At 43.4% G+C, this 24827-nt stretch overlaps 1 protein-coding gene across 3 annotated transcripts in view; it reads right to left on the bottom strand.

Moving 5' to 3' along the window:
- Window positions 1-23568, bottom strand: part of raskol (Ras GTPase-activating protein raskol) — a 94427-nt gene extending 70859 nt beyond the window's left edge. The window contains exons 1-4 of one of the 3 annotated variants that reach the window (XM_089581507.1): window positions 23164-23568; window positions 16447-16598; window positions 13263-13377; window positions 3293-3352 (exon numbers count right to left, since the gene is read on the bottom strand). In XM_089581507.1, coding sequence (XP_089437633.1) covers window positions 3293-3352; window positions 13263-13377; window positions 16447-16598; window positions 23164-23230 — 394 coding nt within the window. In that variant the 5' untranslated portion in view covers window positions 23231-23568. The remainder of the gene's footprint in view (window positions 1-3292; window positions 3353-13262; window positions 13378-16446; window positions 16599-23163) is intronic. The other 2 variants (XM_089581508.1, XM_089581509.1) reach the window with 2 other exon arrangements.
- Window positions 23569-24827: the final 1259 nt, after the last annotated feature.

The raw sequence follows: 24827 nt of genomic DNA, 5'->3' as shown, positions 1-24827 counted from the left end.
TCGCAAATAGACACCTTTAGCATACCGTGTACCTTGTTACCGCTAGCGGAATACCGGGAGCCCGCCTAATGCCGATGAGCAGGCGCTGATTGGTCCCGATGCTTCAGGCGCGCGCGCAGCTGCCGGGCACGTGGCGCCATCTGGCGACGTCAAGGAGATTTGCGCATGCATTGGCTGCGCCTCAGTGATTTGTGACTTCTCGGGTTATAGAGTTGCCAGAACCATTGGTTCTAGCAAACTGTCTTGTCCTATGACGTCATCACGCTTGTACTTGCGAGTTTGGCCTGTGGCGGCGATACCTGTATTTTGGTTCTTGCTCTTTTCTACGTTACAAGAGCTTTGTCGTCAGTATGAGTGGCGTTTTTGTAATCAGGAGCTGGTATTCTGTCGATGCAAGTCAACTTCAATTTCTCCTCAGTGCCCCTTTAAGCTCCTGGGATACAAGACATCAAATGGTTTAAAAATTATGACAAGTGAAGCAATTATAACAGCAAGAGAGTGCTGCTAATGTTTGTGTAAACTATCAGGCTCATTCTGTTTTTAGAGCATAAAAAAATTTGCCGATGATTACTCTTCTTGGTAATGTGATTTTTTTCCGCAGCTGCTGTGATACTCGAACCGTAGGTGACCGCGTACGGAATACGAAGCGCCAAACGGAGGTGGCTCTGGATTTCGACTTGGGCAGCGCGCACAGGGTTCCGACGCCGATGAGCCTCGCGCCTCAGTCGAGCGACCAGTGCGCTACTCTGCTCTTTGCGCTGCCGCCGTTCCCCCTCCTGCGTTTCCCTCCTCGCACTTTCTTCACAGTCGCCGTAGCCGGAGAGAGCTTGTTCTCATCTAGTGCATGCATAATAATGGCGTTGAATCGCACATAAACTACAGTACGCTAGACTTGGTAGCAGTCATGAAACCAAAAACAAAAGATTCCTTAACTCTTTCAGGTGCCATTAATCATTTCAATTAAGAGTAAACATTTTTCAGCCTAAACAGCACATCCAGGCCTCAAGAAAGCCAGTCGTGAATTTTCTAATCTAAAACAGCAATTGTAAATTTTTTACATGCACAGACAAAATTGTATGTAAAACTGTATTTTACATACAGTTTCTTACAAATTTTCAAAATAGTTGGAAACTGTAATATTGAAACACCAGGATTTTTGAAATCAACAACCTGGGGATCGTGGAATTATTCTGTGTTTCAAAGTTGCGCATGATGCAGGAAATTCACAAAAAAGAAAAACACATTAGTACTGGTGATAAAATCTGTCCCCAAGAAAATAGCGAAAGACATGCTACCAAGCTCACTGTATTGTGAAAAAAATGGGGTTTTTTTAACGCTGTCTAGCTGGCATAAGAAACCGCCCTATTTGCAAGCTGAAGGACACTAACTTTGCCAGAAATGAAGGAATTAGTGCTAACTAGAGCACACTTACAGAAAAGACTACGAGTTTGCAATGTACACCGCTGTGTACATTGCGGCAGCACCTGGTTTGAGATAGCGCATCTCTAAGTATGGTCTGAGCATCAGACATGCACTATCTCGAACCAGGTGCTGCCGCTAGAGGTCGCTCTGCGCGCTGCGGGGCGCAGGTGGGACAGAGTTCGGCACTCTAGACAGGTCTGTGGACTACTGTACAAAGCAAATTGAAGGGTTAATCGGAAAAATAAAGATTACTCAGTTCATTACTAACATGTCATAATGAACACACACTAAAAATGCCTTTCATGTTCCCAGTATCACTCCCAATATCATTCACAATAGTACCACAGTGGGTCGCAAGCACAATTTCCACACCCTACACTCCAATTTTTCAAGACAAATTCCCTTCCTTTGAGATGAAGCAACAGCTAGCGCATCACTGACACTTGCAGACAACTCAAACAATATTCTGTAAACTTGTAACACTAGCTTTGGTTTTGCTATTTTATCACAATTATGTTTGCACTTATATGCATGTGTTTTTGCATCACACTTGATGGTTGTCACCTGGAGTAGATTGCCAGGCTCACTGCTAGGTAAACCTTGTTATCTTAAGCCGTAAAAATGGGGGAAAATGTTGAGATAAATGGAGCTTCAAGATAAGAGTATGTACTAAAATTCTGAGTGTACTGATCAGGCATTTTAAAAACTCTACCTTCACTTTCTTTTTCCATGAATTCTTACTGCGAAATACCAATTCCACTATGCATACTGTGAACTTATTTAGCCCTAATTACAATGAAACGCATGTGGTCACACTGATAACATGACAAAGGCCACCACCATCTCGCCACTCCTTCCCACATGTGACCACCCTTGCCTTACCAGATGGGCTCCGTCTTCACCTTGCCAGCACAGCCAGCACAGGAATTGCGTGAAGCACAGAGTGGCAATGTGTGCCCCTTGCCGCGGCCAAGTGCGTGTTTTCACAAGCCAGAATTCGAGACACCCAAAATTTTGCCCCAAAGCCTATCAAGATAAGTGGTGACAAACACAGCCCATATAGAAGTTTATTATGTGACCTGAAAAACTTTTGACTGCACCATTACTTTGAGATATGCGAGTTAGAGTTAATGAGGGTTTATTACAGTTGCTTTCTCCCTTTTGCTTGCATAACAAACTTTGCCCTTCACAGTAATGTAGTTCGCATTAAATTCTGTGCTTGCAATACTATGGGTAGATATCTGTCACAGGCAAGTGCCAACACTATGTCACCAATGCTGCAAATTGTAAAGTTTTCTTCATATTTGTTTTCAAAGTATGATTTTAGTAATCCCGTTATGTTCTTTGCGCAGCTTATTTTCACACCTGGAAAAAAAGAATCCGTGTATCGAGTTGCATTGCAAGTTACATACGATGGTTTGTATTTGTTTACTGACTATTAATAACAGCTGGTGCCCAAAGATTATTCGATTTTTGATGGGACATTATAACTGCTGCTGTTACTGTAGCTGGGCATAGTCAAACTGCACATAAGCAGCTTTTGGCCCAGGTACCGAATCCTGGCATTTGCATAACCTTGGAAAAATAAATGAATTGAACTGAATGTTTGTGAATGTAACAAGATCTGCAGCTTATTACACTATATTATACCATTTCATTCAATAATTATGATTCTGTCATGAATCTTTACTGTTTTTCCTGCACTCTACATTAAACACAAAAGGCTGCCCTGCAAGTGAAGTTGGGATCAAGAGTTGTTGAAAATCATGTAACAGCAAAAAATCCTTTGAGCCAGGTATTTTTGGTGCTGCCAGTGCACACGTGCAACTGCTAAGTTATAATCATACAGAAAATAAATAGAGGAACTTACTCCGCTGACAGCGCATGATGTGGCGAAAGCCTTTGAGATGTGCCACAGTGGCACAGAGCTCTGTAATTGAAGGTGGTTGCTATGCTCAGATGGTATAGTCTGAACAGCTGTAGACATATAAAAGTTGCACCAGCTTCGAGGCCTTTTCCTGCATAGATCATCAGGCTTAACAGATGACAGTGGGAGATGGGCAAAAATTTTGGGCTAAATGGTGGTTTATATTGCCTGCTGTGACTGCTCTTATTTAAACTGCTTATTTTATTGAAAATATGAGCATCGTCAACAGTGGTAGATGCGACGAAAGTTGACCCATAAAGGCCTCCACTGCATGAATCCTATAAGTAAGGGACATTATATCATGACTTCCCAATAATATAAAATGAAATATGCATGGTAAAGTGTGATAATGCAAAAGATAAGCATTCAAATTTATGCCTTTTTTGGCTCATGAAAAATTGATGAAACCAATCAAACCATATAAACAATTTATGAAACATAAATCACTGCACATCACTCAGTTACTGTCTCATGGCAAGAGAGGCTTCAACACACTACATTTCTTTAACGTAGGTGTGTTGCACAATGAACTGATAATAAAGCCTAAGTAGCGCTCATAGTAGCAAGTATACTGTTTTGTAATTACAACTACAGTTTAAAGATTTCAAAAATGATGATGCCAGATACAATGTAAAATACAAAAATTAAATACGACAGCATGTCAGCTATGAGGGTGTCAAGAAATGACAAAATGTATAATGGTCTGAAATCCATATCTTTTTACGACACATTTTAATTTTATTTTGAAAGTGAGAATTGTAGTCAACTGTCACATCTGAGTAGTGCTTCATTAGCTTGACAATACAATGCCAACACACTTATATCACTGTATCATATTTTCTTATTTAAAACCAAATAGTAACCAGCAAGGCTTTAGATCCCGCAGCAAAACTGTTAGATAGGTGCAACATCCCATCAGTGGGCTTAGATAATTTCCAACTGCCTCAGGTCTTTCAACATGGCCAAAAAGACCATTAGGAAAGCACTGTGACACTCCCTGACTGCGGACACCTCTTGGCAAGGTGGCTATGGCCGCTTAACGAAGAGACAGCAATAGCAGGCAGGAATCCCACCTCTGGCAAGCAGCAGCTCAACAAAGCACTTGCAGCAATAACCTAAACAAATGTCAGCACTGAAAACAGAGTGATAAGAGACTACTTTAATTTTTTTTTCTAGGTGTGGCCATCTTGAACTCAATTAGTAGAAAAAATTTTGCACTGAGCCACTGAATGCACTATGGTATGGCCAATTTGAAAGCAAAAACTCTGCCTTATAGGTTAGTCTGAAGAGAAAATCTGTCCAATGTGTGTAGCTGAGCATAGGAATGACAAAATTTTTACACTAATCATTCAGTGCTTTGATGTATTTCTCTCAAGCTTGCTACAGGAGGAAGTGCTGAGGTGAATAAAGACCTTCCCCAACCCTGGAGAAAAACGTCATTAAATCTTTCAAACATGGAAAGATTGTATAAGGACTGTGTGATATTTAGCACTATTACTACTAAGAAGTAACAAAAGAAGTACAGAATAGCAGAAACACAATCAAGAAATTTGAAGATCAGTTAATAAAAAAAACTTGATAAAATGCAGAAGGTTGTGACTGACTAAAAAAGAAAGATAGTCCTTTTGAACAGGGATGACATTTAGTGAGCCCCCCAACACCACAGTATCATTGTGTAGGTCTACCAGAAGAAAAAATAAAAAATGCAAGATGTTTTGCCGGAAACTTAAAAAAAAAAGCTTTCCTCTGTGACAGAAGTCATCAGACAAGCTGGAAAGGATCCATTATTTTGGAAGAAGGCATAGCTAACCAGTAATGTTTTGAGTACTTGACAGTAAGGAAAAGAATCAAATATGCTTTATGCAAGCTTTATGGAAGCAGAACTTTTAAAAGCAACAACTTTTCGAAACGTATATAACATAGCAAAAAGTGCTTGTAGGAAAGTGTGAAAATGACAAGCTATGTGGAGCGTAAATACAGATCGTAAACAATATCTTTTTCATGGATGACCAAGAGTACTACCACAGTGCTGTGGAGATGGTGTAATGACAAATAAACTAGAGCATGCTGTAAGAAGCTGGAGCTTGTTTCTGACAGCTTAGCTATTATCAAATTCAATGGATGCAGTATTATACTGCAATATTATAAATAAAATGCCTTTAAAGTGCTTTTTTGGAAAATGAACCTGATTTGGTGGTATCAACAGAATCTTGGCTAAATGATTTGATCTACAGAACTAAATTTCTGCCATTTTAGTGGTCACATTTCATGCACAGCCCATTACAGTGAAAGCTCATTAATTCGACCCCCGTTAATTTGGAAAATCGGATAATTTGACGCGCACGCAAGGTCCCTACAATTATACATAGGAGTCTATGGGGCGAAACTCTCGTTAATTCGAACAAACTTAGCCGTGCGTCGGTTAATTTGACTTTACTCCGTAGCCCGCCAAGCTGGTGCGCCGAGAGCAAAAAGAAAAAAACACTGCCACGAGCGGCGCTACTGTACGGCTGGTAGGCCATCCGTATGGTCATCGTTTGGAAGGCGGTGATGGTGCCAGGACTGACTTATGCGAATGCTGTGCTGTGTGTCTCGTCGGGGACCCGTGAATTTCTGGAGCGACGACAGAGAGAGGTGGGACGGCGGGCTCTGGGTGCCTACCGTACGTCCCCAAACGAGGTCGTGCAGGGAGACGTGGGATGGTCCACCTTCGAGGCACAGGAGGCGACGGCGAAGCTCAATTTTGAGATGCGCTCGTGGACTCTTGGGGAAGAACGCTGGGCCCATAAAGTACAGCGTTGTCTGCTGTACTCTGGTATGTGCACGCGCTGGAAGAGGAGGGTACGAGCGTTGGGGAGCAAATACGGCGTGCCACTGCCTACGATCACTGACACCGAAGGCACCTGCTGGAGAAAAGGGAAGGTGCGACAGCATGTGGTGGCGACGGAGACAGCGCTGTGGAAGACCAACGCAGAGGCCAAGCCAGCTCTCAGATTGTACACTGCGCACAAGCGAGAGATTGCGCAGGAGCGCTTCTATGACAACTCCGTTGGCAGTGCCCTACTCTTCGAGGCTCGGGTGGGGGTGCTGCGCACGAAGAAGTGGCAAGCCCGGATTGCCGGCCAGGACAATTCGGACTTCTTGTGCACGATGTGTGGGCAGGAAGAGGAGACGATCGAACATGTGGTGCTGTCATGTTGATCGCTCCACCCCTGCCAACCGAGTGGATGTACCCTTCCGCAGGCGCTGGGTTTTGAAGCAAGTCAACCGACAGGGGGCAGTGCGAGCGACAGCGAAATGAATGAACACGAAGCCATTTCCAAGGCCAGGGCGGTCGAAACAACAAAGCTCCGCCTTGAAACTTGGAGCAGGCTGAAGCGTTAGGTGGTGGAGATGACACGGCGGGACAGACTCTGCCGTAGCGTCACAAAGTTGGCTAGGACTTTTGTGCAATGTCCGCCCGTTACAAAGGGATCAGCTCTAAATCCAATCCAAATCCAGAGGGCAAGAGAAGCGAGGTTAGCGGCGGCCGAAGCAGCTGGCGTCTTTCTTTGTGCTATGTTGTGTCGCAGCAGCCGTGTTGGTGTCGTCCGCTTAACCTTATCGACAGCAAGTCTCGTTTTGGCGTGTGTCGTCGTTTCCGCATGTTCTTGCTGCTACGATCGCGGTTATTTAACCATAAGGCGGTGCCTTTCTTGGTAATTGTGCGCTTTGCCAGCGTGTTTAATGCGCTGCTCTCGAGTGGGTAGCGCGCAGTGCCTGCGTGCCTCGCCTTTGTGTCCTATCAGCTGACTGATGATGAAATAATTGAAGTGACAGGCGCTGCCAATGACGATTCATTAGAAGGTGACGATTGTGAGCAGTTGCCCCAAATGCCGAAGAGCACGGTGAAAGAAGCTGCAGAAACCTTGTCCGTGCGGGAGGACTTCTGTGAATAAATCCCTGACGGTGCGTGTGCCGCGGTGCACCTGGCAGCTGTTAGAGCTATCGTAGTCACTCAAATTCGCCCGAAAAAGCAGACGACGATAACAGATTTCTTTGCCAACCAAATAAAGGTATGTCCTGTTGCGGCAAACATTGTTTTTTGTTGTTCATTCGATATTTCGACATTCGGATCATTCGACAGTTTTTCGCGGTCCCGTCAGTGTTGAATTAACGAGCTTTTACTGTATGTAACCACTGTTTGTACTGTACGTACTGTTTGTAACCACTGTATGTGGTTACAAACAACTGGAAGCACATACATACAAGCATCACCCCCTGGTCTAGACAACAATTTATAGAGTATGTTCAACCGTACGTCCAAGCAAAGATAAACACAACTGGAACCAACCTATTTTCAACTGTATAAATGAAACTTCCAAATTATGCTCTTGAATGCGATAGCACAAGTTTAACAGCCCACTCACATACCTGTGAAAAGCAAAAAGTCATCCAGCTAGCTTGCCAGCTAGACACAATTTGTGCTGAAAAGTGCAATGAGGGAAGAGAGGAAGGAGTAAAACAGGGGTTAAAGGAAAAGTGGCACTAAGAGGCCGAGGTAGCAGCTGAAACGCAGCAACAGGAGTAAGAGGCCCAGAAAGGTACAGGAAACACAGGAGCAAGTGGCCAAGTACAGAGTGCAGCGGCAGCAGCGGGAAGCTCAGAGTGCCGTGGAATGCGAGAGCAGCACAGAGAAAGTCAAAAGGTAGAAGCAACAAGAACGTGATGCAAAGTAGTGATGACAGGAGGCAGGAGCGAAAGCTGACCAGGGATGGCACCTCTGGCAGCAAGAACAGCAGCACTAACAATGCAGACATTACATCTTGTCTCTGTAGGATGCATTCGAATGGGCCTGTCAAGTGTGTTCTTACTTTTTATTTTATTCTTTTGCTCATGCATCTGTTGTGTTAGTTTTTCATAAAACAGTGGTAACAGCAGCGACTGCACCATCAAGGCAAAAGTGCAAACCCTGTGCACGTGACACTGCATGAAAAGCAGTATGAAAAGCATAAGAAAGGGAAACCAAATCGGATTGGGCTCCCAGACACCCCTTTCCAGCTAACACGAGCTGCAGCCTACATGGCATTTGCTACAACTACATGCTATTTGCTAAAGGTTCATGGGGGAGGGGTTGGATGAGGAGGGGACTGCCCTGTTTATTTGAGGTTGATAAGGTTTCAGCATTTCAGGAAAAGCTTCAGCCCTGTTAGCCAGCCTTTGCAAAGCCTTAGCTCAACACCTTCGGGATGTCTGTGTCTCCATTCACTCCTATGCACCTGCTGCTTCTCTATGAGGCACCCCAAGATGCATTATGTATGTCAAGACAACATATAACAACTATCACTGTTAAGTATTATCACAAAGCACCAAGTTTCAGGTATAGTGGTCACAAAGCATGACAGTTAGTATGGACAAGAGCATCTCTTTACACGACAAATCAGTGCGGAAGAGGAGGGGTATACTACATACACAGCACTACTCCAGTACAGCCCCACTGGTGTTTTTTTCATGGTACTGCAGAAAAAAAACATACCAGCCAGGAAAGCTAGCAGTTGGGCAAATGGAGTAGCCGAATACAAAGCATGAAAAAATTCTACATCACTGTTCAACACTTTTTAAAAATTTTCTTTTAAGCGCAGCATGCTTCTCTGGAATGTGCAAGCCTTCATGGCTCTTGTGATGCATATGTAGAATGTCTGAAACACCATGCAATGGCTCTCTGCCTGACTGTCGGTGGATTAGACACTGCTTTTGCATCCGCCACACATCCTACACAGTCCTCATCCAATGGAGAATAGAAATTGCGTCTTTTAAGATGCAGGTGACAAGAAAAAAGTCGATGGCAGAAACAAAAGCCTCTGAGTGAACCCGTGCCATTGCATCTCGTACAGCGCTGCTCCCGCACCATCTCCCTCAGCACAGTTTCGTTTTTGCACCTTCGGTTGTTTGTGCTCATGCCCGCAGTGGCGACGCAACTGTACAAACAGCCACAATGAAATTCACACCACCTGTAAGCATGCATGGCATCAGTGGAATGCACCAAAAGCTGACGAAAACGATGGCAGTCAAGTGCCGTTGAAGTGTAGAGTCCCACTATGGCTAGCATGCACTGCTCTTCTGCACACGCTAAACATATGCTATCAAAATGCCAGCATGGGGAAAGCACTACCACAAGGTAACAATCGCAATGCACCATTCAGGAACGCTGCCACAAATGCAATGTAAGAGCTTGAGCTTGTATTGCATGAGTTCCTATGGGAGCTAAATTGGGACTGGCTCACAAACACATAGCACCCGGGAATGAGACAGTGGGGTTCTACTAAACTTCTGTTCTGTAAAAAAAATTGTACAAAACAGAAGTAGCAGTGCTGTGTATGTATACCCTACCTCTTCAGCGTTGTTTTGAATCATAAATTGAAACATGTAATGCGTGCAGTGGATAATGGTCGTCACATGAAGTATTTAGTCTTGCTTCTGAGAGGACAGAATTTTCCACAGTTAGGAATCAAAGAAGAGACAACCTTTTCCACTATTCGATCAAAACAGCTCGCATTTCTGCAGGCATTTCTATTAAAAACTAGAGAATGTAAGTTGCAGCAACATAAGTGACTCCTTCAGTTTTCTAATAGTATGCAACGTTTTTAATTTGTCAGTGCCCACTCACCTGAATTTCGTATAGACAGCCTACAGTTTTTCCACGGCATGAAACTAACATTCTTTAAAGCCATTGCTTCACATCTGAAAATGCTGCAGTGCTTCAGTAACACAACTAATCTTTGGAATGAATTTGCAAAATTTTACCACTGCAATCAGCACACAGCCTAAAAGCAACAGAAGAATTATCACTGGTGTGGCTACTCACTATTAATGCAGCACATAACATAACATTTAGGCATACTTAAGGCTGCTAGTTTCCCGCAATTATGCGAAAAATTGCGGATTTAAGCATTTTTGGCGGAATTGTGTGTTAGCAGTTACATTCTCATTTTTTTATGCTATTGCTGTTATGGACATCAGTAGGAACAGCAGTATGATGGAAAAATTATTTTACCTTATTTATACGAATGATGGGAAAATGACTACTTTACCTTATTTATATGAATATAACACGAGATGGAAGTTTGAGAACTCAGGAGAATTTTGAAAAATTTTATCACAGTTACAATGCAATCTCAAACAATTTACGCCAAGTGTCCGCCAAAGAAACGCAAACAGCAAAATAAGATACAGAAGCGGCAGATACATTGATGTTATTTACGAGGCAATGCTTCAGATGCGTGCATCAAAAGAGAGTGAACCAGTCTGCAATACTTTAAGGCACGCAGCCTCCCACACAGCAGCAGCCACCATCACCGCCCTGCCCCTGCGACTCAGGTGTTTCGAGCTGCCTTGACTTGTGTCCATTTGCCCTTTATCGCTTTCCCTACTTAACTCTTTCAGCGCTCTCTCTTTCTCAACAACCCATGAAGACTTCTGTCCATATCCATATCCACAGCCACCTTCCCCTTTGCACTCGTTCACTGCACGCTTCGCCCCAAGATCATTAAAAAAGCTGGCTTCCCCAGGTGGCTTTCAAAGCCCAGTGGCAAAGGTTGCTTTAGCTACCTTGAAAAACTCAGAAAAAGAAAATTATTGGCCCTACATTCGTACCTTGGTTCAGAATATAGAGTGAGGTGCTTTTCAAGTATTATTTGATGCCTCCCGTGGAAGTTCGCAGAAACTTTGTTCTCAATTCGCAAAATTTAATATTTTCCACCACAGAAAGTTAGGGGCCTTAGGCACACTTAATAATGGAATGGGCATACAGGAGGCAATTATAATCATTTTTCCGGCTATGTTTTAACAAGGCTAAAAAGGGTTTCATTTATTTATAGACCATAGTCTCATAAGTGACACTTTTTTTCTTTCTGAAGTATGCCACAAGGCACAGAAAAAGAAAGGCGGGGGTTAAAAGGGAACGAAAGGACCAGAGGTAGGTTTGTCGGCTGGCTACATCTATATAACAATACAAGTACCGGTGACAGGCGTCGTATTACAGTAATAGCTGTATCTGCAAAGCTGCCCTGTTCTGTCTGCACCACAGTGAAGAGAAGCACTGCTGAAGCTACACGAAGAGGAGGAGGGCGAGTGTGCAACAGCAACCAACAGTGTGCAATGCACTCAGAGCAAGAAGCACTGCGGATGGCACGGAAGAGGGTGCATGCACAGTGTGCAATCTCCAACGCAGACAATCATGGTGAAGAAGGTGGAGGAGTGGGGTCACAGCAAATCAATCAGAGGAGGTGTGCATTGATTGGAGGCCAGGGAATGCTACATCACATTCGTTAAATAAAGCACGAGTGCACCAGCTCTCGTCATCATTTGGTATGGATGGAGGTGGATCGTATCACATGCAGCCATAGCACAACACCACGAGGATTATCGAGAGCATAAAAACATGGCTCACATGAACCTGAAAAAACGTGCCGCAAGACAGGCAGCTACCGCATTACGCAGCGTAGCATAAACATTGTCAATTTCTTTCAAGTCACAATTGAACAGCAGTTGACTGCTGAGAAAGAAAAACTCATATGAGTCCATAGGGTTTATAAGGCCCAGTTCTACTAGACTTATGCAGCAAGGAGTAGCTGCTCAACACGGTTCATGGGGGCCATCATCTTATCCTGCAATGTCACTGTTCCTCAGTGACGCCCCTCATGAGTAAACACTGCCAAAGAAGGTCTAATAGCCCTCTAATAGCCCTTGATCAAAATCTCTTCTTCTACACTTCCTCTAACAAGGTTTGATGCAGAGACCTTTGTAACATGTTTAGCTAGGACACATGAGTTCCACCTGACTAGCCTTATCTATTATTGAGCACAGTTTAGCAGCCTGCCCAAGAGGTTTTGCCCATGAGCCACGACAACGGAATTTGTATATATTGTTCATACTTTAAAACAGTCAGGAAGTAAACCTACTCTTACTGAATGTGCACTATGCTAGTGGGTCCACACACCTGCTGCACGTCATTTGTATGCTGTGAAACAGGGAATTCTGTGCCTTTTTGTTGAGGAGAGGGTCCTGCCTAGCCTAAACTGTCACAAGGCATAACTGCAGCACTTCAACCAAAGGATAACGAAGCATATGAAGACAAAGTAAGGGTAGCTCATGTAAAGTAAGAAGCTGCATCAGCTTTATGAAACCATATATTGCCTAATCAAGAAAGATTTACAGCCAAAGGAAGAAAATAGTAACGATTCACACATATCATAAACAACAGCACTGTCCAGATATGCAGGACATGCCATATGTCATGTCATGATGCCCCCTTTTCTCACCTTCACAAGAATACCATCACGTAATGAATTTCCCCTTGGAGGAAAAGGCAAATAGAAGGAGTAGTTCAGTTCCTTCTATGAAACTGCAAGGGAGTGACAGTAAACTGACAACAGTGAAGTGACTGACAAAATGGAAAGTGCTTGTGCCGTGCACATATCTCATTCAAGGATTGCAGGAGTATAGCAGGAGAAAAAGGTAGCTTCAGTCTTGTTTTTTACATCAGATATATGCGTCAAAGTAAGCCCCCTGCCCCTGAAATCAACTGGTTAGTCCCCAGCGCATGATACATGGTACAGCTTTGCAACTCTTGAATGAAAGAAAAAAATAAGGACTTCTCTGTAAATTTTTAAACATTTTCTTCTCGCAATATTTGAACTACTAGCGTAAATTTTGAAGCAGATTGCATCAGCAGCAGTTTCATATGTCATAACAGGTTTGCTGATGCACAGGGATGTAAAGTGTGAGTTATTAATACTTCAATCTTTCCTTGGCAGTCTCTTCACAGGCTATCATACAGCCACATTTACTTTGGCACTGTCACCTAGTGCTTACATGAAGAAAAATCAAATCCACAAGCAGAAACACTTGTAAGGTGCAATTAAGGCGTGGTCACCTGGCGGAGAACAGCAGCCTAACAGACGGTCATCGCGTAGAGAGCCTGTTTCCGAGAGTGGACCCTCATCTTCTTCGGGCAGGACTCTGTCCCAGTCTGCACCCCAAGGCCGGCCCTATGAAACAGCCAGAACGGACCACCATTACAAGCCTTGCTTTAGTCAGAACCAAAGGCCTCTCAGCACGCCCAGAGAGAGGAAGGCAGGATGAAAGCTTAGAAAATGGGCGGCACGAGTAAATAGCCTTGGCAATGTGCAGTAGGATTTCAGAACCATAGATCCAGGTGGCACATGCCAGCCTCCTGTGGGACAGGGATCCCGTATTGATTAAGAAATTTCTTCGCACCCCGACAAGGGTTTTGTTACTAAAATCTTTAGATATGCAGATGATTTTCTTGTTTAATTGAAAAGATTGCAAAATGTAAATTGCGAGGTTTAAGGTCCCACAGCGACATATGGGCTATGAGACACACCATAGTAGAAGGCTCCGTTGACATCCCAGAGCACAAGGGCATTTTGCACCTCGTCTTTGTCGAAATGCTGCCACCGTGGCTGGGATTAAATCCATGACTCTGGGATTAGCAGCCAAAGTCACTGATCCAGCATAACAAGTCTAATTGAAAAAATTATGTGCCGAAAGGTTTGAAGTAATTTAATAAAGAGCGTTTTCAGTGTTTGTCAAGAATGCACCAAGGGGCTGAAGTTTAATTGTGAGGTCCGAGATGAGGGTTGGTTGCAATATCTTCTCTACATTAGCTTGACTGACCCTTTTTGTTGGATGCATTTCCCTGAATCTAAGAAGCCAATTCTTAGTTCTAATTTGGCACATTTGAAAATAGTTAACACAGGGATATTTATTAGCTGCATAAAAGCCACTCTTCAGAAATTTTATTAACCCAAGGTGACATCGACTGTTGAACAGCAGCTTTGCCAACTGCATAGCGCTGGCTTCCCGGGCATTACAGTTGTCTTGCTGAAAGCCTCATCCTGAAAGTGCTCATCCTTATCTGTCTCTCTCTGTGTCTGTGTTGATTGCAGCGCTTCTGAAAATGACATGTATGCACCAACTAGCATGATCTGTAACCCTTCTGAACTTCATAAAAAAGGTTAGGTATGGGTACAAGACTACACGCTGGGGCAATGATGGACCCCAGGTGCGTCCAGTGTCAGTACTTTACATGCCTTGCTTGTATCCGTCTCCCTAAAAGGGCAGTGGGCAAGTGTGATATTCGTGTTGTTTTCTCAACAACGCACAAACACCTTTCAAAGATGTGTTGAATGGACAACAACACAAAGAAAAATGAAGCTTGTGGAGAAAGGCATGCCACACCACTTTGTCAACTGCAGTTTCACAGCGTTTTATTTAATTTCACTGTCTTGTGGCAAGTGCCACATAGGCTAGACAGGCTAATGCTTAAATTATAAGTTGTGTGATCATGCAGCAGTCAAAGCAGTGATAGAAGGTGGCCTCTTGGTTGGCCACTTGGACAAGTGAACTTGCATAAAAAAAAGTCCACCACACTTTTTGACAGCACTCTAGTACTCAAGTGGCTCAGCAAGAAAGCTGCCAGGAAGACTTTTGAGGTGTTTCGTGCTGAAAAATCAGGAGCTAAGTGTGCAAACATTCAGTCCATAGTCCTCACAAGGAAGGAGATATCATATATTGACAAAAATATGCGCATCAAGGCTTTGTGATTGCTTGCTATGCTGTATAAAAAAAGAGGAGAAAAAAAAAAGCTTATAGAGAAAGCGTTTCTGGGATGTTGTGGTGCACTACTTCTCTGTGTTCAATAAACTTCAGTTGATGTTTAGCATTGTCTTGTGAAAGCCATTTTCCTCGTCCTTTGTGTTTACATGCCACAGTTTCGGAGCTATTCAACAAGCTCAAACTAGCCCAACTTTTGCCTCTAGAATTCTTACTAGTTCCTATAATACTTGAGCACTTCACAGAACCCTGTGCAAAATACATGAAACACACTTGTAGAAATGACTCCATTAAAGAAACTTCACTCCATTGCAACTCTGAGATAATGTTGTGGGTTTTTTGCTACAAGAAATGCACAGCTGTAAGCAACTATGCAGTTATGCAAAGCTGTTACTACGCCATCACACTTTACAATTGTAAAACTGTATTCATTTCTATTGCGGCAAAACATATTTGAGCCTTCTGCATGAAAAATTTCCATTTGATTACTGGTCTCTAGCTTTATTAAAGAGCTGTTATTAGAAAGCTTCAGAGGAAGTTTGTCTGAAGTGAAATTTGCAACAGATAAAAGATATTAGGCTTTCTATTAAAAATTTGCAGCCAAAATTACAAATGGATGTTTGGAATATGCAGATGACTGAAAAGAGATTGTGCACATTCTTTTCCAATTAGTTTGCACATTATAACATGACTCAACATACTTGAACAGAGTCTGTAAAAGCAATTCTAACTGCAATGTTTGAAGCCTCTTTCTTGCTTGACTGGTGCAGATGGAGTTATAAAAAACTCAATAATACTACCTACTGTAGAAGCTACCAAAATATATTCTGCTTACGGTTTCCACAGAAAAAAAACTTCCATCTGGAAATCTTCCTCGAAAGAACAGCATTCTTCACATACTTTTCTGTGCAGACATACACTGCCTTCACCATCAGTACCACCACCATCACCTATCAATTGAAGAACTTCTACTTCTTCATGACACAGTATTATCAGATATAAAAAAAAGCCTGAGGAACTGGAAACCGTTCAGGACACTCCACAAGCAACAGCACTAAGCACAAGGTCCAAGTAATGTAACAGGAACCAAATAACTGTAGAACATTAAAGAGCATTCACACACCATTTACAAGCAACAGTTAAAAATGACTTAATTACCAGAAGCCCTGGAAGCCAGTGAATCACTCCTTTTGGACACTAATGACACTAATAGCTAGGTATCTAAGGGCTGCATGTCCAGTGCTGCATCTAGTGTGTATCTCAGAACTAAAAAGAAACAAAAAGTGCTCTTAAGAAAACCAGAAAAAGTGAAGGACTGACGTTCACATCAGCAAAAACTACTTTTACACGGGTGCTTTAAAAACTAAGCAACACAGATAAGGTTCCTGTAAGAATGAGCATTTTTATACACGTGAAAGCCTCTAATAAAGAATTCTTAACTCCTGTGTAGTACGCTCTTTGACAACGGGTCAAGGACTTACGTGCAGGCAACGCCTTGCTATGTCTTCACTTGGGAAATGTGTCAATGTCTTCTTATCGGGAAGCAGCACACAAAACCGCTGCTGCCAACAGCGCCCCTGGTGGCGGGCACGCTTAAGAGCTGGTGCCCTGGGTTCTGGCCCTGCTTCCAGCTCTGCATGACCGATGAAAACTCGTGCTTAAGTCGGCATACAAGTACAGCCCATAGGTAAGACTGCACCCATTTCACATCAGACAAGAAATATTTTTGAATTCTTGTCAGTTTTGCACACAGATATACATGCAGGTGAGTGAAAATGATAAACAAATAAGTTCAAAGCATGGACAGTCAACTGCCCTTTTAAGACGCATGACAGTCCAGGTAGTACAATGTAAAAGCAGAAAAAAAAAGCACTCATTCCTTTTAAGGAAAAGGAAGGTCCTACAAAAACAGCCTGAAATGTCGAAACGCTTTTTCGATATTGCTTGCTTATTAGTGTAATAAGGGCCTAAGTTCTGGCAGTCTTGATGCAACAGGTAGCATAAAAGGGCTCTTGCACAGCTCCCTTCCCGTTCGATCACATTCTACATGGGGCCGCCGCGGTGGCTCAGTGGCTATGGTGCTCGGCTGCTGACCCAAAAGACGCGGGTTCGATCCCGGCCGCGGCGGCTGGAATATCTTTGGAGGAGAAATTCTAGAGGCCCGTGTACTGTGCGATGTCAGTGCACGTTAAAGAACCCCAGGTGGTCGAAATTTCCGGAGCCCTCCACTACGGCGTCTCTCATAGCCTTAGTCGCTTTGGGACGTTAAACCCCATTAACCAAACCAAACATTCTACATGGCTCCTGCGGTACAACAATGTTCCATGACCGCCGGTATAGTTAGGGGCAGCACTGGCAATCACTCAAGGTTCAGCTACATGTAACTCAAATACACTCGAATGTAGAAGGGAGAAAGCTACCGCCATGACCACTGCACACGACAAGTGGAGGTTCTCGGTTTGGATCCCAATGGCGGCATATGGCTGTCTTTTCGTCTATTTTCTATGAAATTACCTTCTATCCGAAACGATCACACAACTAATCTCCATTCCAATCAACAACAAAATAAAGAACCTCACACTCCGCTACACTTTCCTTGACTTCAGTGACTGTTGACCTCCTCAGCATGTATTTTCAATATTAAGTGATAAATAAGCCAACATAAGGGGTGCCTGAAAAATTCTGCCTCCTGGGCCGTAATGTTTTTTATCATGTTACGGAAATGAAAGATGTTTTACTCAAATGAAAATCTGGAATGTCCTCTTTCCCAGGAGCACACCACTTTTCCATGTTGTGCCCACCAGTAGTGATTCACTTCCACCACTGGTGCACTACTCTCTGTAAGTTGCTGTAAAATAAGGGCAGCTGTTGTTGACACCAATGCTGCATTATATAGGTGACCTCTTAGCAGGGTGCAAAGCATGCGACCTTCATGTGTTCCTTCATTTTGGAAAATAACCATAAGACCAATTGCATGAGGTCTGGGCTGTGACCTCATGGGCTGTGTCCTATGACACCATGCAAATGTTAAGCCATCGGTGGTGGAAGTGCACATCCGCTGGTGGGTACGTACCAGAAAGGGGTATGCTCATGGAAAAAAGGGCAGTCCAAACATTTATTTTAATGCATTCAATTTCATCACTTGATCAAAAGGTCATAACCCAGCCCTTTTAATGTAACACTTAACTCGAATATTCGTTTAGGTTTATAGGGGTTTAACGCCCCAAAACAACTCAGGCTATAAGGCACATCGCACAGCACACGAGCCTCTAAAATTTCGTCTCCAACGAAATTCAGTTGCCGCGGCCGGGATGGAACCTGCGTCTTTCGGGTCAGCAGCCGAGCACCATAACCACTGAGCCACCACAGCGGCTAACTCGAATATTCAGCAGAAGTACACTGATACTCGAATATTCAGCATAAATACACTGATGCATATTACTTTTTGCAATTGATACATAATTCAAACCTTCAGAACTGGCTTAGAGATACAAATTATATAGTTTTTATACCACTGATCTAGACTTTTACTGCCATAGAAACTATCTTTATGTAAAAAAGAGTGCATGATAGGTATTTAACACTGACGAGTATGACCGGATGGGAACCGAGGAGTAACTACAAACATTATGTGTATTATCAGGGACAAAACTGCCCAGGATACGAGCACCCACTAAAATATATTGCTGTGTACCCTGGCAGCTCGGCACTCTGCTGCTGAAACTGCACATGGCATGTCAATTCGCATGGCACATGGCAGCAACATGCTGCCAGGGGTATGCCAGAAGTTCCTGCTTGCTGACTCACTGTGAAGACCATTTCTCACACCAAGCTCAAAGGAAGCAAAACAGATGTATGTAGTCTAGTATCCCAAAGCGGTTAAATGGACACATGGTGTGCAATTGCAACGACAGAGTCCCAGGCTCCTGGGTGACAAAGCGATGCATTCGAGCTGATGATTGCATGCCTTGAGCGCTTCTGTCCTACATAGTACAGAGTCTACCACCTTAAAATATTTTGTGTACTGAATTTTTAGATTTGAAAGCAATTCCATGGCAATCAGCAATAGCATCCTTGAACAGAATGTCAACTTCAGAAGCCAGGTAAGATAAACTAACAGTGTTGGCAAGAGATTAATATGCTTCAAGAGGCCCTGAAACAACATTTGTTGACAGCGCAGTTCCTTTGCGTCCAAGGCTTTCCCTCTCCTCTCAACACTGCTATATATGTTGGAAGCTGCAGGGGAAGGCTCTGCACAGCACAGGCAATGCATGCAATCATTGAATAACCATGCATCAATGAGCTAGGCATTACAGCTTGTTTTTTTTTTCCTTGCCTCATCAATGTGCTCCCCTTCTTCAGCAAAAAACACTTGCCAATAATGGCATTTTATTTTTGCTAATGTAACATAAACTACGTGACTCAAACGAGGACATTAAGGACAAAGCAAACACACTAACTAATATGAGCTATACTGATTCCCTTGAATAACTGTAAAGTGAAATTTAGCTTCTGCACAATGAACAAAATGTACAGCTACACTAATCATACAAACCATGCTAAAGATGTTAGTTCTATGCTTCACAAGGCAATGAAGTCTGCAAGTAATAAGGCTCAGGAGTAAGCACTACCACATATGTAAATATTAAAAATCAATTTTTTGTGACATTTGTACATGTGTGTGCAGATACAAACTTGATACTTAATGCAAGCACAAAGACAAAAAGTGAAACAATTAACCAAGGACCCTTCATGTATTCAGAATTCTCTACCAGGAAAAGCTGTACAATAAAGTCATTCAGGATCACCGCAAGTATCAAGGCTCCATGCCTGGATACAAAAATGCAGCGTCCTGATAGTATTACAATTAACCAAGTAATTCCTTCACATAAATAGTTTTGAAAACAGAGAATTATCAATTTGCATAACCCACTCTTGCCTTTATCCATGACAAACACCTGTAGTATTAGTGACATGAGAGGCAACCCAGGACATGAAGACATTTAAGGAAAAAATTGAAGCAGCTGGCATGGAAAATTTCAGCATAACAGCTCTTATAAGCTGGCTCCAAGCTTATTGGGTGTGTGGCAACTCGAGCCCAGCTCACCACAGTTTGATGGATGTTATTGCAGGGTTGAGATTAATGAAATTTGATGTCTCAAAGCTGTGCTGTGGGCTATGAGACATGACGTAGTGATGTGCTCCAGATTAATTTCAACCCCCTGAAGCTTTTTAACACACAAAAAGAGATCTTGACACACATGCATCTTCTCATTTCACCACTACCCCATCGAAAAGCAGCCACTCTGGCTGGGTCCAAACCCACACTCTCATACTCAGAACCACAATGTCACAGTCACTGAGCCAAAGCAGCAAGTTTTCCCAGACTTAACTTTTCTGCCTCATACAGTCACCAATAGTTAGGGCATGTGACAACAGTAACGTAATTCAAGGTGATCTTAACAGTGAGAAGAAGGCGATTAGAATAAAAGACAGGTAGAAATGATGTGATAGCAAATACTAAGAGATCTTAACTTTTGGTGAGCACTGAGGAAACACGTGACTGCAGACAGAAATTTATGGTCAGTGTTCACAAGTCAGTATTAGCAAGTCCACTGTGCACTGCTGTAGTATTGATACTTGTATTGATCTATTCTTTCAACATTTTATAAAATTTTGTGGAGGTGAATAGCGCTCTGCAGGTAACAAACAAGAAACAACAAATCAGTGACCTTGGAAATAAATTTAGCTCTTGGTTAAATGCAACACATTAACAAGAGCTAAATTTATTTTCAAGGTCACTGGTTTGTTGTTTCTTGCCTGTTACCTGCAGAGTGCTATTCACGTCCAAAAAATTTTATAAAAAATTGAAAGAATGGATCAATACAAGCATCAATAGATATATAATAAGACATGGATGGTTACAACCATAGTAAGAAAGTTCAAACATAAGATAACTGCAGTAATAGCAGCTCTAGCAATAGTAGCAGGCATATAGTTTGTTTCAAACCGCTACAAATTTCCAACTGTACATCAATGTATTATGGCTTATTCTCCTTTTTTTTTGTACAAAGAAATGAGGTGAAGTAACAGTCTCTCACAGGGACATCACCTTGTCCGTGTGAGTGAGTAAGTGGTAAGTGTGAAAAACATGAGTGGGTGAGAGGAAAGGGAAAGAGAGGGGTAAAAAGAGCTCATCTGCACAGTAATCAAAGCAGGTTACTACAGATGCCAGAGTACGTGGAGTTGCTATAGCACAGTGCTTTTGTGCTGAGTGTATTAGGCAAAAAATACCTAAGTCAGCACCAAAAAAAAGTACTATTATATGTCATTATATAAATGATGTGACAGGAAAACAGTACCACAAAGAACTTGCTGAGGATATTTAGCAGCCATTTAGCTACCACGGTGCATAAGCCACAGTGAAAACTGCATTCTCCTCTCATAAAGGGTGAACGAATTCAGAAAGTTTAAGTTTTCCAGCATTTTCAAGACAAAGTGAGTAACCATGGACAGTGCATGCCATGTTTACAATACACTAGCAAGGTGACGTCCAATGGTTCACATAGCCAGTGTCTATACAAAGCATTACAGCCCAGTGTCTGCCCTTTTCCACAAATGGCTTCCACAGTTTTTGGTAGATGCATCAAAAGAGTTTAATATGAGCCTCTGCAAAACCCTAACACATATGCATATGCTACATCACTGTGACATCACAAACATTTCTTTCTTTTTGCTGGGCCCAGCAGCAGACAATACATTTTCTATAAAGTTCAGCAGTGATGGCCATGAAAATAGAAGCTGCATGCCACATCACTGGCAAGTTAAGCAAGTCTGGAATAAGGAAAAAAAATACATACAAGATATGTGGGTGTGGCTAATCCTACAATCTTAGCTCATTACGGTGAAAAAATCAAGCATTACTGTTTCCCAGGTACTGCAATCATACAGCATGCAGCAGAACCATAGCATATAATTTCCAAATCTTTTTCCTAGCTCAGCAATGTAATCCACAACCTTCTCCTCCAGAGGCAAAAATAGGAAGAAACTATACATTGATACGAGAGAACAAAATGTGCTGGATTCTTCATATGCAAGCATTTGGCCAAAACAGCACAACTACAACCCATCTGTCCGCCAAAAAGAGACCTCCCATTGACTGCCCCGGCATAGCTATAAAGCACAAAATAAGCTGGCCTCCAGAAAAGCTAACGCAATTTGGAATCTGTCATAACATGCTGTACTATGTAGCCATCGATTACATAATGCGGCAATTAAACAGTTTTGATATCGAAGCACATAACATATCAACAGTACTCATGCAGTGATCGGCCGCAAAACGAGGCACATTTGCTGCAAATCTCAAACGTAGAAAAGGGACTAACTTTCACTGACAAATATGACTGGAAATAAGAGAAAAAGAACTTTGTGATCACTGAAACAACACTGAAACAACAAAGTGTCACGAAACTCTGCCTGTAGAGTGTACGAAATGTCCAGGTTCTTGTTCAGCCGACCAACTTAACGTTAAACACTTCGCCCTCGTAATATCATAGGTCAGGTTCCCACTTGAGATGTCGAATGAACGAAGATAGGAGCGATTACCGAGGGCTGGTATCTTGAACAAAGCTATCTTGGGCAAGGCGTTGCCTCTTGCACCACTAAATCGGTAAAAGCAAAACATTTACGACCGCACGTCAACGAAGCTATTCTCAGTGGTGAAATCCTCAAAACAGGGCGCGGTTGAAGGGTTAGCCGAAAAAAATACAAGGACAGAGAAAAAACTCATTAAAGCACAATGTTTTAACACAGCAGCAAAGAATCGCTTCCAGAAGCAACGGTCTTCCCAATTTAAACGCGGTGATCTCATCTCCACCTCGAGATTCTCTCCCGCAAGGAACGTATGAACGCTCCACAGAAATAAATGGATCTGCATATAAGCATTCTTCGTTGTCTACTCCTCACTGTATCGATCTTTAATCCTGCAGTGCTGGCTCACATCTCAAAACATTTTTTTTTTTCCTCCTCCCAACACATCTGCGCGCGCTCGCGGAAAAGTTTCACCAAGCTTACTGCACGCGGGAGCGCCTGAGAGTGATATCCCCAGGAGCGCACATTTCCAAGAGAACTGAGACAAGAGGTGAATCGTGGACGTTTACAGACATACCAGCTCATTTTAATGAACACTGGATACGCACCGCAAACGTAAAGCCATCCTTCAAGACGGCCCTGAAGATTTTGGCTGTGCAACGATGAGTCCTGCATGCCTTCCTAACGGGCGATCGCGCAGCCGTTCAATCCCAACGCTCGCTGGCGATACACTTCGTCCCGGCCGTACTCATCGCGCACGAATGCACTCCTCTGCGTGAACGGTAGATTTTGGGCAATGCAGCCGGCAGATCGCGTAACTGGATCGGCACCGGGATCAGCTGCGCCCCTCACGCTAACGAACAACCGTTGCAAAGCGCCACACGCAGCGTCGGCAGCGCCAGAGGAGCCAGACCTGAAACTGGTCAAAACCAGAAAGCTGACAGTGCAATGAAAGAGAAATAGATAGAAAGACGACCTAAATAACCATAGAGTTTCATGCAATTACGTAGGGGGAAAAGTGGCGCTACGATCGCTCAGCCACCACGGAGAACGGAAAGTGTTGGATTCGGATTGACATCATGTTGACTAGCGCATCGTCGCTGCTCGCTGCTTCGCACGTGTGCATTCGGGCCGTTTTCACTCAAAAGAGTACCGCTTTCGCTACGATCCTGGTTTGACCGATACACGCCGAGGCATCCCAGAGAGTCTCCTCAGAAAGAGGGCGCGAGTTCAAGCGACCGACAGCAGCACACTTCCCATCGCATGAAAAGTGACCTCTGTGTGTCGCTTATCAACCGGCCATGCCTCTGCAAATGGAGAAGCCAGGGCTGATCTCATTTTCCAACTTCTCGAGACAGCGCTCAGTATGTGCGGGAAAGGCTAGGCCTTATCTAATCTTGTGCGTAATCCGAGGCTACAAATTCGCTTCCAGCCAGATGGAGAGCCCAGAAAGTCGATCGTTTTTCGAAGAGTCGATCGGAGAGTACTGTCGATGAGCTAAGCCGCTGAACGCGGGACCCTGGTTTATGGAGTTTGACGTCCCAAAGCGACTCAGGCTATGAGGGACGCCGTAGTGAAGGGCACCGGAAATTTCGACCACCTTGGCCTCTTGAATGTGCACTGACATTGCACAGTACACGAGCCTCTGGCATTTCGCCTCCATCGAAATGAGACCGCCGCGGCCAGGATCGAAGCCGCGTCTTTCGGGTCAGCAGCCGAGCACCGTAACCACTGAGCCACCGCGGCGGCTTTATGGGACCCTGAAATGAGTAGAGGTGGTTTTTGTCAGTGTTCAAATTTTAAGGGACCAACACTGAATTTTAAGGACCCAATTTTTTTCGGCACTACGGAAAGCTTGCTGTGTAAGGTTCACGATTCCGCAACGGTTTTGTTGGACACGCTGTAGAAAATTTTCACCGAGAATTTTTAAATCGCTGCAGGCGCCCATTTTTGTGTATCCAGGTTCTGGATACCATGATCAGCAAGCGCGATGGCGATTGCACGTCGGTACCAAAAACTGTACCAACATCACCAGTGTGCAGCATCAGGGCTGTACCAGAAACTGGTATGAAGCCCACCCGCCCCGACAGTAAAATAAGTTCAAGTACACTATAATAAGATAATTTTAGTATAGAGTAGCATCCATTTTAGTTTCCCACCCAAAGATGTTACGGCAGAGTGATGTGCGCCTGGTCAACGAAATTGTTTTAGTCATGGTTTTAGTTGACCGTGGTTTCCGCTCCATCCAAAAAATTCAAAACCTTTTGCGTAA

This window comes from Amblyomma mixtum, chromosome 3 (assembly GCF_055824585.1).
Source record: "Amblyomma mixtum isolate Tamu chromosome 3, ASM5582458v1, whole genome shotgun sequence".
Taxonomy (NCBI): domain Eukaryota; kingdom Metazoa; phylum Arthropoda; class Arachnida; order Ixodida; family Ixodidae; genus Amblyomma; species Amblyomma mixtum.
This window is presented reverse-complemented; position numbering and strand designations above follow the sequence as displayed.